The sequence below is a fragment of the Martes martes genome (genome assembly GCF_963455335.1).
Source record: "Martes martes genome assembly, chromosome: 4".
Classification (NCBI taxonomy): Eukaryota; Metazoa; Chordata; class Mammalia; order Carnivora; family Mustelidae; genus Martes; species Martes martes.
This window is the reverse complement of record NC_137891.1, coordinates 148,531,634-148,547,189: the sequence shown is the minus strand read 5'-3', so window position 1 is coordinate 148,547,189 and position 15,556 is coordinate 148,531,634. Positions and strand designations below refer to the sequence as shown.

The window sequence follows — 15,556 nt, the reverse complement described above, 5'->3', positions numbered from 1 at the left end:
GACGGTTACTGAGCTTCCTGCCAATGAAGGCTTGTGAATATCGATGAGTTGGAAAAATAAGAGATGCCCTTATTTTTATCCCGAGTTGGTGAAGCTCTGTGTGTTTATGGAAGGTCAGTTTTACCCTCTGTCCCCAGCTCTCCACATTGGCAAGTAACGCACACCGGAGACTTCTTTCGGTAGCAGACTGTCTTTGAAATCGGTAACAATCACACACACACAACATGCCATAGTTTACAAGGTTCGGATCCGTTCAGGCTCTTCTCTGAGCCTCATGCCAACTCTGTGAGGTAGAGGGCACGTGGATCCTCCTTAGGAAAGTGAGACTCAGAGAGGGACGGTGACTTGCCAGCAGCCACCAACAAGTCGATGACACCCGGCCCTGCCCCTGTTGTGGGACCCCAAGCTGCCCCCCAGGGAAGACCGCACCCAGCTCCCTGCCCACTCACAGCAGCATCAGGACCACGATGGCAATGACCATGAGGACTCCGGCTAGGATGCAAAGGCCCAGGAAGACAATGTCGCTGGTGTCCTGAGCCACCATGGCCACAGGGCCCTCCGGGGCCTCCACCTCATCCCTGGGGGGCGCTTCCTGAAGGTGCTCGGCTGTGGCAGCATAGGGCCCAAGCCAGTCAGAACCAGACAGCAGGTGAACAGAAGCCTCCTTGCGCCGTGGCTCACAGCGGACCTCATACTCATGGATGTCCTCCTGCCCACCAGCCGAGAAGTCGATGTACAGCACACTGACGATCACCGAGGTGTTGTTTCTCCTCTGTGGGGGTCAAGGGACAGTCACTCACACCTGAAGGGGCCAGGCCTGACCCTGTGCCTCTAGATAGTTGGGGATTCTAGGGGATTCTAGTGCCAAGGGAGAAGAACTCTAGGAGCCTGGGTTCTAGGCCCAGCTTGGCCACCGACTCCCTCCCCACTTGGAACTTCAATGTCCCCACCTGTAAAAGGGACACTATGGGGTGTCTGGAAGGATATCAGATCTGATGGGTCCACGCTTGCTCTGGCTTCAAGGAAACAGGGGTCTATGAAAGATAGTAACAGCAAGAGCATCTGCCTTGTTCCAGGCTCTGTTTTAAGTATGTTATCTCATTTCATTCTCACTACGACCCTCCCTTATTGGTACCATTAATATCCCCATTTCACAGATGAGGAAACTGAGGCCCGGAAGTTAAATAAATCCCTTGTCTGAGGTCACATGACAAAGTGACAGGGAACGTGCGCTCACCTGGATCTGCCCAGCTCTTAGCTGCAGGGCCTCACTCGAACCAAAGAAGGTAGAACCAAAATGGTCTTTAAAGCATCTAGTTCAATCTCCCTTTTTGGCAATTTACTGATGTGACTACTGAGGCCCAGCAAAGGCAGTACTTTGCCCAGACTTGGGTCCTGAAGCCAAGTCTCCTGCCTCCCAGTCGGAAGCCCTATCCTTGGCTATGGGACCTTCCTCCTGGAATCCTTCCCCCCAATGATGCCTGCAGTCATGGTGTGTCCCTCCTGTTGAGTCCCTGGCCATCCCAGTGGCACCACCCAGGGTTAGGAAGAGCCATTGAGGAGTGAAATGAGGGGCGCACATCCCAGTGGCCTTCCCTACCCCTGCAGATGAGGGAGGCAGGAATCAAGTTGCTAAGAAGACCATGGGGTGTTCGGACCAGGATCCTAGGGACAGCATTGTGATGGGCAGTCTGGTGGGGTCCGGGGCAGGGGGCTGTACTGGGCTACTCTCCCCACCCACCCCATGTCCACAGCAGCCGTTACACCCCTCAGGCTGCCTGGCCTCCCACGTCCAGTGGTGGCACTTCTGAGATGAAGCTTCTAGACAAGTAAGTTGTCTCACATGGAGCGGGCAGGCAGGAGCAGTAGGGACCTGGTGTCCCTGGACACTGGGCCACCCCTCTGAGTTACAAAGGAGCTTCCAAAAGGCTCTGATTCCACCTCCACAAAAGAGGCTTCTGCATCTGTGCCCTCGACCTGTCTGTCCCCACACCCTCTGAGGAGGGCCGGTGTCCTGGATTTTTGTGGTATAGAACTGGGACGCTGGGCGAAGGAATACGGGGCCTGGGAGTCAGCCCACGTGATAAAGAAAGGAGGAAAAAAAATCACATAAAGTGGAAGTTCTCGGGGGTTTTGGTGAGCAAGAGACTTGAAGGGGAAAAGCCAGCCACACAAGATGCACTGTTACGGTCACGAAATCAAGTCTCCAGTGGTTTTTAAGAGAAGCACAGGAAGGTTGGCATTGCCTTGGGCTGTTTGAGCTGTGCCTCTTTGAGAGCAACTCGGGGCAGAGAAGGGTCTTCGTGCATCTAGGACATAAAAGGGCGACACTAGGAATCCAGGAGTCTAAGGTGCTCAGCCTTTATGTTTCTATGGTATTAGCCCCAAGATTCTGTGATTCTGTGGCTCCAAGTTATGGTGGTGGTTCCAGCCTCTGAGCCGCTGAGAGTCCGTCATACTTCCTGGTTCTCCGCTTCATGGTTCCCTGCCTCTGGGATTCTCTGTCCCCGTCATTTCATGACTCTGTGGAGTGTCCACAGAAAACCTCTGGGGGATTTAGGGCACGGAGTCAGGGTGAGGGGAGATCTTCTTGGTGGCCAAGACTGCCCCCACTTCTCTCCTCAGGTCAAAAGGACAGAGGTCGCCGGAGGCTGGGGTGTGGACGGGTGGGCTGGAGGGGACATTTGGCTAATGTGGGGGGCAGGGTGGTACAGTTTGCTGGAAAGTGCATGGTTTCCGCCAAGCCAGTCTGGCACATCCCCGGATACCAAGGCATGGGGGTGGGGGTGGGCTCTCCATGGAAGGGGGGCATCTCTCCTTTCCCCTTTCACTTGTCCCTAAGAATGCAGACATCTGAGATACTTGGGCCACGGCCCAGGGACTCTGAGGGCCCCAGATCTGGGGTCAAGGCCTTGAAAATATACGGAGAGTGGAAAAAATTCATCTGTAAGCCATGCTGCCTTTGGAGGGAAGTGGATCCTGTTACGTGAAAGGCCCTTTTGTTCTGTGGAGCACAGGGGCCATTTGGATCACAGGTTGGGGAAGGGGCAGCTGGAGGCAGCCAGGCTCCAGCAGCTCTGAGTCTTGAAGGGGTGAGGTCTGGGTGATGGGGAGTTCCTGGGAGAAGGGAAGGAACATCAGGAAGGCCTCCAGGGATGGTCAGGGTCGGGGCCTTGCAGGAGGAGTCTTCAGTAGGGTTGTCACTGGGTTACACAGCAGGGCTCCCTTCTCTGTCTCCCATCTGAGTTCTTTGTCGTGTCTACATGGATCCAGTTTGGTGGTGGGGTCACTGAGCCAGGAAGAGAAGCTGAATTCTCAGGAATGGCAGGTGCCTCTCAGCAGGGGTCAGACCCACTCCCTCCCGCCTGCCCTCCCCACCGCCCCCACCCAGCCCCTACCTGAGACTCAGTGCCGCAGGTGTCAAAGCGGGCCTGGATCCGGAAGGTGCCCCCGGCTTCTTGAGCGGCACAGTTGCGGCTGCCCAGGTAGACCTTGGTCCTCTCCAGGGGCGCCAGCGCCTGTGCGGAGATCAGGATCTGGAAGTCCGTGCGGGAGCAGCTCACGTTCATGGGCACGACTGGGGACGGAGGGAAGGAGCCGCTGGAGGCCTTAGGGGCAGGAAGTCGGCCCCCACCACCCTGAGACCCCATCCGAGGGGTGGTGTGTGGGAAAACCGGGGCCCAGAGTCAGGAGACATCTATGCAGCCTAATAGGGATGTTTCACGTGTGTTACTCCGTTTCACTCCATCAGACTAGGAGCTCCCCAGGGCAGGCACCTGGCCTTCTTGTGTCCTCACAGCCTGGCACTGAACTTGGCAGGTGCTGCGAATTCTGTGTGAATGAATGAGTGAGTGAGTGAGTAAATGAGTGAATGAATGAATGAATATTCTTAATCATAAGAAGAGCTACGATGTGCTGATCTCCTTACCATGTGCCAAGCAATTCATTCAACGCTTTAACAAATATTTCTTGATGGCTTACTATGTGCAGGACACTATTCTAACCACCACAGAAAAAGAAATGGAAAAAAAACCCCAAACAACCCCAACAGCCAAAACTTCCTGCCTTCTTGGAGCTTACATTCTAGTTGGGCAAGGGGGCGAAATGTATGTAAAATGAAAGATGTGTCAGAGCAGGCTGAAGGAAAATCAAGCAGAGAAGCAGGACAGGGAAAGGCAGAGTATGTATTGGGGTGGGGGCAGAATGGCAGCTTTGCAAAGGGCAGAGAAAGAAGCCCCACTCTCTCCCCACGATGACCCCATGCGGTGGGCACAATGAAACCCAATTTACACTTCTGGAAACTGAAGCTCTGAGAGGTGAAGTTGTGTGCAGGGGTTGAGCCGGGATTTTATCGATGATCCCTCCATCCTATCTGGGGGGCCCCTGCAGCCCTCCAGGGCCAGACGGTGCAGCTTTTGTGTCTGGGTGTATTGGAGTATGCGTGTGTGTACGGGGGGCAGTGTGGGCTGGGGGGGGGCAGTGGAGGGGGAGGGAGGGGCGGCCTGTGGGCGGGCAAGGGAAGAGCGGGCAGGCAGAGGCCCGGAACTCTTAGGCCCTCTCCGGGAAATGCCTTAGACATATTTCAGCCTCCGGTGTCTGGACAGCTAGCGATTTATGGGCCCGCTGTCTCCCACAATGATCTTGGCAGCGCTGAACGGCGCAGCACCCTGATTGATGCTGAGGTTGTCCTCTAGCCGGGAGGCCACCGGCAGCCTGGGCCACCTCTGGAGCCTTGCCCAGCACGAGTGCCCCTGTCTGGCCCTGGGGTCCCATAGGAATCTGGGCAGGGGGGTGGGGCGGGTGGGAGTGGGGGCTCCTGCCCCTGGAACAGAGTTGGGTTCAGAGCTGCGCCACCCTCGGGCTCTGTAGGCTCCAGAAGAAGGGGCTTGTCCAAGATCCCACATTGCTGGGAGAGGGAGGACCCAGGCCTGGAAATAAGACTATCAGAACCAAAGGGGACCCTAAAGGTCCTTCACCCAGTCTCCTCATTTTACAGGTGGGATAACTGAGACCCGCAGAGAAGAAAAACCACCTGCCGGCTAGCTGTGACAGACCCCGTGTTCCCGGCTCTCTGGAGTGAAACCCTAGGAGGGGTCGCTCTCCCAAGGGACAGCTCTCCTCCCCCAGGTTACGGGTGGAGCCACCTGGGGCCCTGGAGGGTAGGTCTGCCCAGGCCACTCACTGACACTAGCTCGCTGGGGCGCAGCCGTGTCCTTCCCCATCGCCACTTGTGTAGGGGCTAAGGACAGAAGAAAGATGTTTGAAAGCAGACCAGGCTTTAGACGCGTGCGTGAGGGAGAGAAATCCACCCTCATCAAGGATGTCCCCTGTTCCCTCTTTTCATCCAAATGACCGCCTGCAGAGGGCATTCATCAACCCCTTGCACGGAGGAGGCCACTGGATGGTCGGTCATAGCAGCATTTGGATGTGGCCCTGGTCTGTCTGAGCTCAACCCTGGCTCCCTCCCCCTGGGCCCTGCTGGGCCACAAAGAAGGCAGGCAGGGGTTCTAGTCTTGGCTGCCCCCCTCCGCTACCCCCGGCCATGGGACTACAGTGAAGTGTTTCCTCTCTTTGCACCTCCTTTTCCATACCAAGCACAATAAGAAGCTTTCACCTCCTCAGGTAAAGGGCAAAATGGGTCCAGAGCAGGGGTTTTTCTGGGCCCATGGGCCAGGGAAGGGTGGCGGGAAGAGGGGAGAGATGGGGGAGGCTGCTGGCAGGCAAATCTAACAGGCACTACGGAAGCTGGAAAAACCCAGTGCCAAAGTCCTCAGCCGCCTCTGCAGCTGAGCATGACACCTGACCAAATTCAAATATCAAGACCAAGAAGTCTTTTAAGGATTTCTGAGAATGCCTTCATTTTCCTGATGATGGGACATTTGTAGCTGGCATCTCCTCTACGGTCTTTCAGCCTCGAATGTGGACATGATGTCTGGAGTTGTGGCAGCCATCTTGCAGTCATGAGGTCAAGAGAATCCCAGAGATACCAGCTGAGACTGTGTTAAGTCCCTAACCCAACAAAGCAGCTCCCTAGCTCCAGACTTCTTGTTATGTGAGGAAAACAAAAGCCATGTCTAAGACACTGCCAGTCAGGATTTATGACCGATACAAGCAAAGCCTGTCCACCACTCCATGGTTACACCAACTGTTTATCATAAGGAATATGGCCATATTTTGTGTACTACCCCTGGATACACAGGACAAACCACTCATGAGAGATGCCAGGGCCTAAGAGGGAAGGAGAGAGAAGTGGGGACCTAGGGCACGTGGAGTTGGAAGCTGGAAAGACAGGGCTCTGTGGGGTGGAAATAAGCAAGGGCCACATCGGTGTGGTCTCAGGGGTCCCAGGGCAGCAGTCAGTGATGCTGTAGACTCCCGAGAAGAGATTGGTGGGATGGAGGGAGGAAGCTGTGAAGGACCCCAGACTCGGCCCCCATCCCCGCCATCAGCATGCCCACACCCTCCACCCCAGCTGACCTCCAATGTAGGCCACAGAGAAGCCCCTTCGGGTGGTGCTGCGGTCTGTGTGCAGCAGAAGCAAGAGCTGGTTGTGGCCCGAGGTGACTGGTGCTGGCAGGTGGTGGCCACACCAATTCCCCAGCAGGGGGGCCTCCTCACTGGCCCCATCAAAGGCCGCCAGATGGTCGAAGTCACAGGTCCTGGTCAGGCTGTTGGGACCCTCTAGGTCCAGGTCCAGGAAGAACAGCCTGACCCGGTAGCCCAGAGGCAGGCGGATGGTCCAGTGGCAGTGGATGTTGTTAGGATAGGCGCTGGGGTACTGGGGACTGGAGAAGTTGCCCCGCATGGCTGTGTACACCTCCTGGCATTCTCCTGGGTTGGGGAGAGTGGGACAGAAGGGATAACAATGAGAAAGGTGGAGACTGTCACCTTCTTGGGCAGTGGGCTCCATAAAGGTCCTAAATCCAGCCTGGTGGGTGGTGGGCACCGTGGTTGGCAAACCAGACAATTGATCCCAAAGCCTGCTTTAAACGGAAACTAGCTGAAGGCCAGGACTCTCATTCCAATTGGCAGTCCACTTCACAAGGGCTGGTCCTGTTAGGAATTCAATCACCAGACCTAATACTTGTCCTTGGAGTTGAGTCCAAACTTGGACTTAACAGACAGACAGGTGGCTCATGACATGACCTTGTTCATTTTCTCACTGCCCTACATCCAGCCCTACCTTCTAGCCTCCCCAAACAACACCTAGCATACAAGCACACTAAACCCTCTTTGTCTTTCCTGCCTTCGGGCATGCTGATATCTCTGCCCAGAATACCCTTCCCTTCCTTTTGCCTCCGGCTAACCACTTCAAAGCACTACTCAATTGTCTCCTCCTCCAGGAAGTCATCGGTGATTCTTACTGTTAACATAGATCACAGTGGGTTGTCATTGTCTATTTCCTTCTCCATCTCCTCCACTATCTAGTTCATTTCACTGTCAAGGGTTCATTCATTCATTTGTACACACATTGAATCCCTTTTATGTGGCAGGTAGAGACAAACCCATAGGAGCTCGTAGTTGGGGAGATCAACGTGCCAACCACAAACATAAATGATAAATGTTATATTAACGCTGCAAAAACAAAAACAAAACCAAACAACCTCCAGAAGGAGTTGAAAGATTGGACTAATTCTGAGCCATTCGGGAAGACTTCACAGAGGAGGTGACATGCTTCTACCTTGGCACTGGCTGGGCAGGGACACATACAACATGCACAGAGACTTGAGGTACAGCCCCAGCCCCTTCTACCTGAGAAGTAGTAGGCCTTGAAGCCCCGGCCTCCAATGTTAAAGTCAGACTTGAAGATCACCTGCAGCTCGTGGCCCAGTGACACAAGAGTGGGGGGCCGTGTGCTGCCACAGTAGTGATGTCCGTGGGCGGGGCCAGGCCCCCCAAGCACGGCCACGTAGTCATAGGTGCACTCCTCATTGCCTTCCACCTGGAAGTCCATGAACACCAGCTTGATGGTGGCGGGGCCGGAGGCCCGGATCACCCAGTGGCACTCCACGTTGTTGGGGTAGTTGTCCGGGTACTCGGGGCTGGTGAGGACCCCTGAAAGGCCCGTCAGGACGCCACCACACACATCTGCAAAGAAGCCCTCCTGAGCTGATCTTTCTTCCTCCCCGTGGCCCCCCAAACCCCTCCCTTGGGAACCAGATATTCCCCAACGTGCCTCCCCCATGGGTATTCCATGGGAACCTTGTCACCATCACTGAGCGCTTGCTAAGGGGCAGGCACAGACCTGGCACTTGGCAATGACACTGTCTTTTGACACCAATACCATCACCCTAGGGGAATGCACAGTGGTTCTCCCCATTTTACGGTTGTGACAATGGAGGCACGGAGAAGGTAAGTAACTTACCTGGGGGAGTCTGGGTTCACCCAGACTGGCCCTGAGACAAGGGTGTGAGCGCAAGGACTCTATGGGGGAGACAGAAGGGCCAGTAAAGGGCATTGTCAAGCCAGCTGCCGAGCCCTGTTGGGGAACCCTGGGAATGGCGTCAGGCGCACACTCAGAGTTATGTGACCTGAGAGAAAGGGAGCTGGGGCATTCATACACCAGCTCCCGAGAGTCCAGGCTGAGGGCTGTGAAGATGGAGGTAACCTGCCGAGACTTCAGAAGAAGCCTTCACATAGAGATGCAGAGGTTGGCAGGAGCCACTGAAGTGATGAGGCCCCAGGAATCTGGGCAGGGCCCTGATGGCAGGCGCACCACCCCCCCACCCCCACCCCAGCTGGTAACGAGGACGGCAGGACCTGCCTGGCCGCAGAGCCTGGGAACTTGACCTTGTGATTCTCACTGTCCCCTCCTACCAGGCCCGCTGCACACAGAGGCTGAGATGCCCGAGTTCGGGAATGTTCCCAAAGCTCCCTAACAGAGGAAACAGAGGCTTGCAGAGAGGATCTGGTGAAGTGGAGACGGGCTTGAAGTCTGAAGACGGGTGTCGGTCCTCAGCTCTGGCCTCTAGGAGGGGCGCGACCCTGGGCAAGTGACAGCCTCCCTGAGCTGCGTGGGAATACGAGAGGTCAGAAGACCTGCCCAGCCTGAACCAGCAAGCACAGGCTCATGCAAAGTCTCTGAGGCTGATGAAAGAAAGCCTTCTGGAGCCCAGCACTGCCCATCCAGCCAGGAGGTGGGTGGTGATGAATGTCCCCACCAGCTGGAGGCCGGGGAGGTGGGGGGGGGGTTGGCAACCTGGTTTCCCAAGACTCCAGAATCTTGCCCCAGGGCTTGGCTTTGTGAACCGGGAATTGCTCTGGGTGGGGTGGCTAATACTTCTTTTGTCCTGGTGTTCCCACTCTCAGCTGTGTCACCTTGGGAAGGCACACCCCCTCTCTGCTCTTAACTTCATTGTTTGTGAAATGAGACAGCAGGTTTTGACAGTCTCTGAGATCATTTTCCATGTAACACCCTTAGCAGAAGCTTTTCAAGCTGTGTTCTGGAGCTTTGCAGCCGCCCCCCAGGGCATCTATCTGCCTGCATGTGAGGCGAATTTCACTCCTATACTATCTTCAAGCTCTCTTTAATGAGCTGGACGACAGTGTCCACAGTCACAGATTATATGCAAAGATTTCACTTATTGGAGGCCATTGTATTGACTTCTGTTTTCAGTGATTGGCTTATAATAAGCAAGTGTTAAAAAACGTGAACTTACAAAATACAGTAAATGCATACCAAGAAAATACTCCCTTTACCTCTTTTCTATATAAGGGATTAACGTAAGCTTCCATTTGGTCTAATGGTACTCCTGTTTTTAAAAACTTGGAAAACATTGCTTATGGTATTATAACTTTGATACCCTAACATTTTAAAAACTGAAGAGTCCCAAACTCCAAAACCATATTGAGATCGATCTGTGATTCTTGCGTTTTAGCATTCTGAAGTTTTGTGCCTCTAAAGCCAGCTCAGCGAGGGGTGTCCCACCAGAGCCTCCCGATCGTTGTTTGGGGGACCCTGTGCCCAGGAGCATCTGCGGGTGTCTGTGGCTTGAGCTGACATGAGTAAGGCCTTGGGAGAAGGGAAGAGGTTTGAGTGTATGCAGAGAGACTAGGAGACAGGAGGAAAGGGGAGGAGAGCAAAGCCTCTGCTTCCCGCACTAGACCAAGGGGCGGGGGTAGGGCTCCTCAAGGTAAAGGGCATTAGGTAAGGCTTGGGGAGGGAGAGTGTCACCAGCTCCACACAGATGGCCCTCGTGCAACTTCTACTCCAGGACTTGGGGGAGGTGCGGGGGCGGGGGGGGGGTCCCTGTGCCTGTAAGTGACAGGGCACCGCAGAAGGACGGGCAGCAGGGGCGGCATGCTGTCCTTCCCTTCACCCTGATGCCATGCATGGGATAAAAAGGATGACGGCGAGCCCAAGAGGCCTAGCCCTGGGTACAGTGAGACCCTCCCAGTGTTCCCAGGACTGCTGCCGTGAAGGTGGGGACCCACAACCCCCCTGACCGCCGCTGGAAGCTGTCCTGACCCCCGAGCTGCTGCAGCAGGGTCACCCAGGCTCGGGAGCAGCCAGCAAGCCCTGCCTCAGCCCCTGGCTCTCTTCCCTCCTCCCCCGATCCCCGCAGGGCCCCCCTTCCTTGCCTTTCTGGTAGCCTGCAGAAAAGCCATGGCTGGCCACGTGCTTGTCTGAGTGGAAGACGACAGACATGACATGCCAGGAAGAGGTGAAGGGTGGTGGGGGCACCTGGCCGCAGAACCTCCCCAGCAGGCTGCCCTTGTCCCCCGAGGCCCCGTTGTACACCTCCAAATAGTCGAAGCCGCAGGAGTCATGATACTCCAGGTCGAAGGCATGGAAGGTGAGTAACACCGACGAGCCCTCGGCCACGACGATCAGCCAGCTGCACTCTGTGTTGTAGGGGTAGAGCCTGGGGAAGTTGGGGCTGGAGAAGTTTCCGGAAGGTGCTGAGAGCACACCCCCACATTTGACACCTGGAGCAAAAGGGAAGAAAGGCTCGGTCAGCACTGGGGCCCTGGGTGGTGGACCCGGCCACAAAGCTGGGTCTTTGGGATGTGGTGAGGGAGCATGAGGCCGTGACCTAAATCAATTCATGGATGCGTACGTTTGCTCATTCATCTGCTGAATCCTCAAATACTTAACAAGCACACTTTTATTCATTCAACAAATACCGTCTGAGGGCTAGGCAATGTTCTAGGTGCTGGGGTTTCGGCAGGGACAGAACAGACAAAAGAATTCTTGCCTTCGTGGAATCTCTTGGGGGCTTCTGATGGGGACCACAGATGATAAACACAGCGAGTAAAACAGAGCATAGTGAAGAGTGATTAGTGCGACAGAGAAAAACAAGGCAGGGAGAGGAGATGGAAACGTCCGGGCAGACCTATAATTTTAGATGAGACAGTACTATATGCCAGATCCTAGGCGTGTGCCATAGGGAATTTGAAAATTACAAATGCTAATACCCCCACCCTCAGTGAAGAGAAGCACGGCCTGTTTCACTGTAGTCACGAGTACATTCTTATATGCACGTGTTTGCTTGTATTTAAAAAAAGAGGGATGCCAAAGTGGCTCAGTGGGTTAAGCCTCTGCCTTCGGCTCAGGTCATGATTCCAGGGTCCTGGGATCCAGGCCCACATCGGGCTCCCTGATCAGTAGAGAGCCTGCTTCTCCCACTCCCTTTCCCTCTGCTTATGATCTCTCTCTATCTCTCTGTCAAACAAATAAATAAAATCTTTTTTTTTTTTAAAGAAAACAATGGAAGGAAACAAATAAAAATGATTTTCTGTCAAGGGAAGGAGTAAACACACGGGAGGGAAACAGGCATGAAGCTAGACCTCTTTCAAAGCGACTTGTTTTATAATTTTGACTTTATAATCATGAATGACTTTTAGTGCAATTTTTAAATGAGCGAAAAACCATTTTTGAGTAACCCCTAAAATTCCCATATTGAAACGAAAGAACGTAACTACATATCAGGTTGGAAACACATTCACATGGGGGAAAATGATCTCAGATGACTTGGAAATAGACTTTTTGGACTGTGCCTTCCTAGTGGGATATGTCCCCCAGGACAGAACGCAGCACAAAGAAATCTGAAACTTGACTCAGGAGACTTACTGTTTGTAGTAACAGTCAGAACTGCTCTCTTACAGTATTTTATAAATTGGAATGAAGCACGTCTGTTAATGTCAATAGAAGCTAAGATGTTCCACGTAAGAGGAGAGCAATACAACCATAAAATTAAAAAATTAAATAGAATGCTTGCGATCTTCAGTGTGAATTAAAGACAGTATGAATTTAAGATTTATTTTTATTCAAAAAAAATTAATTTCCTAGCTCTGTTCACTGAAAAGGCCAAAAAGCATGTACTGGGCCTGGGCTGATTCAGCATGCACCGCCCCCCCCCGGGGGGGGGGAGCGCACTGTGGAATGGGGGCAGCTGTCAGCAATGCCATAGGGGGCCCGAGGGAAGGGGGGCTAATCTTGCTGGCCCAGCACTGTTAGGGGAGGGACAAGATTCACAGGGAAGGTGATGTTTGAGTTTGACCAGAAGGGACAAGAAAGTCGTTAGTTGGGGACAATTTGAAGGGAGGAAATTGTGCAAACTCACAGTCACCTAGCCTCCCCGAGCCTCAGTCACGCATCTGTGAAATGGGGTGGCTGTGAGCACCGATGAGACAGAACTACTCCCTCAACGGCCACAGATGTACACCCAGCTCAGGCCTGACCAGGCTCCAGGCCTGACCCCTGTGGCAGGCCGGGCAGGAACCCTGTCTGATTCGTGCCTTTACGGCAAGAGGACAGAGAGACAGCCTGTCCAGTGTCTGCCCTTGTCTTTCCCCCAGCCCTGCTCACAGGACAGGAAAAGCCCTGGGAGTGTTGGAGCAGAATTCCTGTGGCCAAGGAGGCCTCAGGTGCTGGCACAAGGGGAGGCCTTGTTCTCCGGGACTCAGACGCCCTGAACCCCAGGGCCACCCTGCGGCTGCTATAGCCCCAGAGGCTGGAAAATAGGAACAGCTAGCTTCTCCCACTACAGGAACGAGAGAGAGGCCCACCTCCGCCACCTCCGCCCACCTCTGCCACCAATGAAGTGACTGGCCCATTCTCTTTCCTCCTCCTCCTTCTCCTCCTCCTTCTTCTTTTTTTAAAAGATTTTATTTATTTATTTGACAGAGAGAGAGATCACAAGTAGGCAAAGAGGCAAGTGGGGTGGGGGTGGGGGGAAGCAGGCTTCCTGCTGAGCAGAGAGCCGGATGTGGGGCTTGTTCCAAGGACCCTGGGATCATGACCTGAGCCGAAGGCAGAGGCTTAACCCACTGAGCCACCCAGGCACCCCTTCCCTTTCCTTCTTTAAGCCCCACTTGAGCCTGTAGGAAAACCAGGTACTGAGGGCTGCTTGCCCAGCCCCCCAACACGCACAGCCCTTGAAGACCAGTGAAATGATACTGTTCACAGATAGGCACACGACACAACCGCACTGGAGCAGCACAAGGCAACCCGGGGTCAGGGTCAGGCACAGAGTTTTGGGAGCTCCCAGGTGGGAGCCTCTGAGGCTGATGAAAGGATGTGGAAGGCTTCCTGGAGGAGGTGGTATTTGATCTGAGTTTGATAGATGAGTCTCAGTTCTCAGAAGGCAAAAGAAAACAGGGACCTTCCAGACAGAGGGCGAAGCATTTCCAGAAGGGGTACGATCCTCTGCCAGAGCACGGGGTGCCCAAGGGACACAGGGGACCGAGGCTAGACGTTTTATAGAGATTGGGGTCAAACATGGGAGATGCCAAATGCCATCAGGAGGAACTCTGATTTCACCTGGCTCGCGGTGGGGAAGCACAATAAACCTTCCACTGTTCTCGGAGCCATTCCCTTAGCTCTTGGTAACTATGCCTCCTTGGACAGGTTACTTAACCTCTCTCTGTCTCAGTTTCTTCATCTGTAAAATGGAGGACTCATGCCCACCTTGAGGTTTGTGGTGAAGATTAAATGCAATCATATTTACAGGCACTCTGCAAATACTGTCTTTCACCATCTCAGAAGCAAAGACATCCTCAACTCAGTCAACTCCCCCCAGAAAGGCCTCCTGCGTTCTGGCCTCCCACATGGAAACCTCCTGAGACCCTGGCAGCCACCCTCCACCCCCTCACAGAGCCTGCCTGTCCTCGTGAGCACCTACCTTTCATGGCATGGGCCCTGGGGCCTGGGTCCAGCAGCGCCACCGCCAGCAGCAGACAGGACCCCAGCTCCGCCAGCATCTCCTCACTGGGGGGCCCCCGCGGGTCTGCCGAGCTTGGGGCAGGCCAGGATCTGAGGGTCTGGAGCAGGGGAAAGAGAGGTGAGTCTGAGAGGGCCTCCAAGTTAATGGTAGCCTGAATAATTCATCGGCCCCTCGAATTAGTAAGCTGATCCCCAGGTGCTCCCTTCATTCCACCCTAAGGTGACGGATCTGGTGTCACTGTCTTGACACATTCTGAGATCTGCACTGGCCACACTGTATTGGGAAGGGAAGCGTCTCAAGGCGGGAAGGGAATTTGGTGGTGGAGGAAGGGCATGATTTTGGGGCTGGGCAGATCTGGAAACCACCCTAAGTCAGCCTCTAGGCCGCCGGATGGTCTTGAACAAGTCATCTAGCTCCTCTGGGTCTCAGTCTTACTCATCTGTCCAGTGGGGCCATTCACTGGTCCCAGCACAATGGCTGTCCCATCCCCATCCACGGGGGAACTGAAGGGACCTTCTAATTAGTGGGACAAGGGGGAAAGGCATCTTTCAGACATGCTTAGATTAGCTCAGAGGGAGAGCGAAGGAGGCTGGAGTGGGCAGCTGATGAGGGAAACGATTATTTTCATGGAAGAAAGCAGCCAGAGTAACAGAATGGAAAAATTGTATTGTGCAGCTCCTACAGCAGATCTGGGCCACAGTGTAAATCCCACAGGAATATTTGCTATTACCTCCTTGACGGGTCCACAGACCTTGCCTAAGCATCACCCTGTGCCAGGAGTGGGGCCGCAGGAACGCCTTCAAGGGCTCTGCGTCCCACAGGAAACAGGATCTAGTTCCCCCGGGAGCCATGTTTGGTTCTGTTCAGCCCAGAGCTCGTTCCTCAGCTCCTTCTCTGTGCAAAGGCTGCACAGGGCATCTGAGGGAAACGTGGCACCCTCCTGCCTCCCGAGGAGCCTGGGCTCTGGTTGGGCCGACAAGGCCTGATTCCTGGCCCTGCCACTCCTGCCAGGCTGGGGCAGCCTGGGAAAGTGGCCCACCCTCTCTGAGGCCTCGGCTCCTGAGCACGAAGACGAGGAAGCTAGTAGCCTGTGGTCTGCTGCGAGGATGAGAGGAGACGGTCCGTGGGAAGTCTTAGCTGGTGCCTGGCTCCGTGCTTGGGAGCAAGCACGATTTTTATTTACCTCCGAGGAACTCAGAGGGCCAGACCACGTGTTGCTTCTGGCCCATCCTTGCATCAGGAGGTCCCCAGGGAGCCCTCTGCGGCCAGCACGGGAGGCCACCTGGCAGGTGTTCAGCAAAGAGCATTGGGGACGGTCGGGCCTGAGGGATTGGCTTACCTGTGGGGCTTGATTGGCAGCAACAGAAAAGTTCTGCTGTCCTGGGCCA

General features: G+C 54.5%; 1 protein-coding gene across 1 annotated transcript; it reads right to left on the bottom strand.

Moving 5' to 3' along the window:
• Positions 1-445: 445 nt before the first annotated feature.
• On the bottom strand, positions 446-14,205 carry CDCP2 (CUB domain containing protein 2; the record flags this gene model as incomplete). Its single annotated transcript, XM_080801820.1, has 6 exons — positions 446-772; positions 3,399-3,577; positions 6,478-6,831; positions 7,753-8,088; positions 10,582-10,929; positions 14,127-14,205. The coding sequence occupies 6 exons, from the start codon at positions 14,203-14,205 to the stop codon at positions 446-448; spliced, it is 1,623 nt and encodes a 540-aa protein (XP_080657946.1).
• Between the last annotated feature and the right edge of the window lie 1,351 nt (positions 14,206-15,556).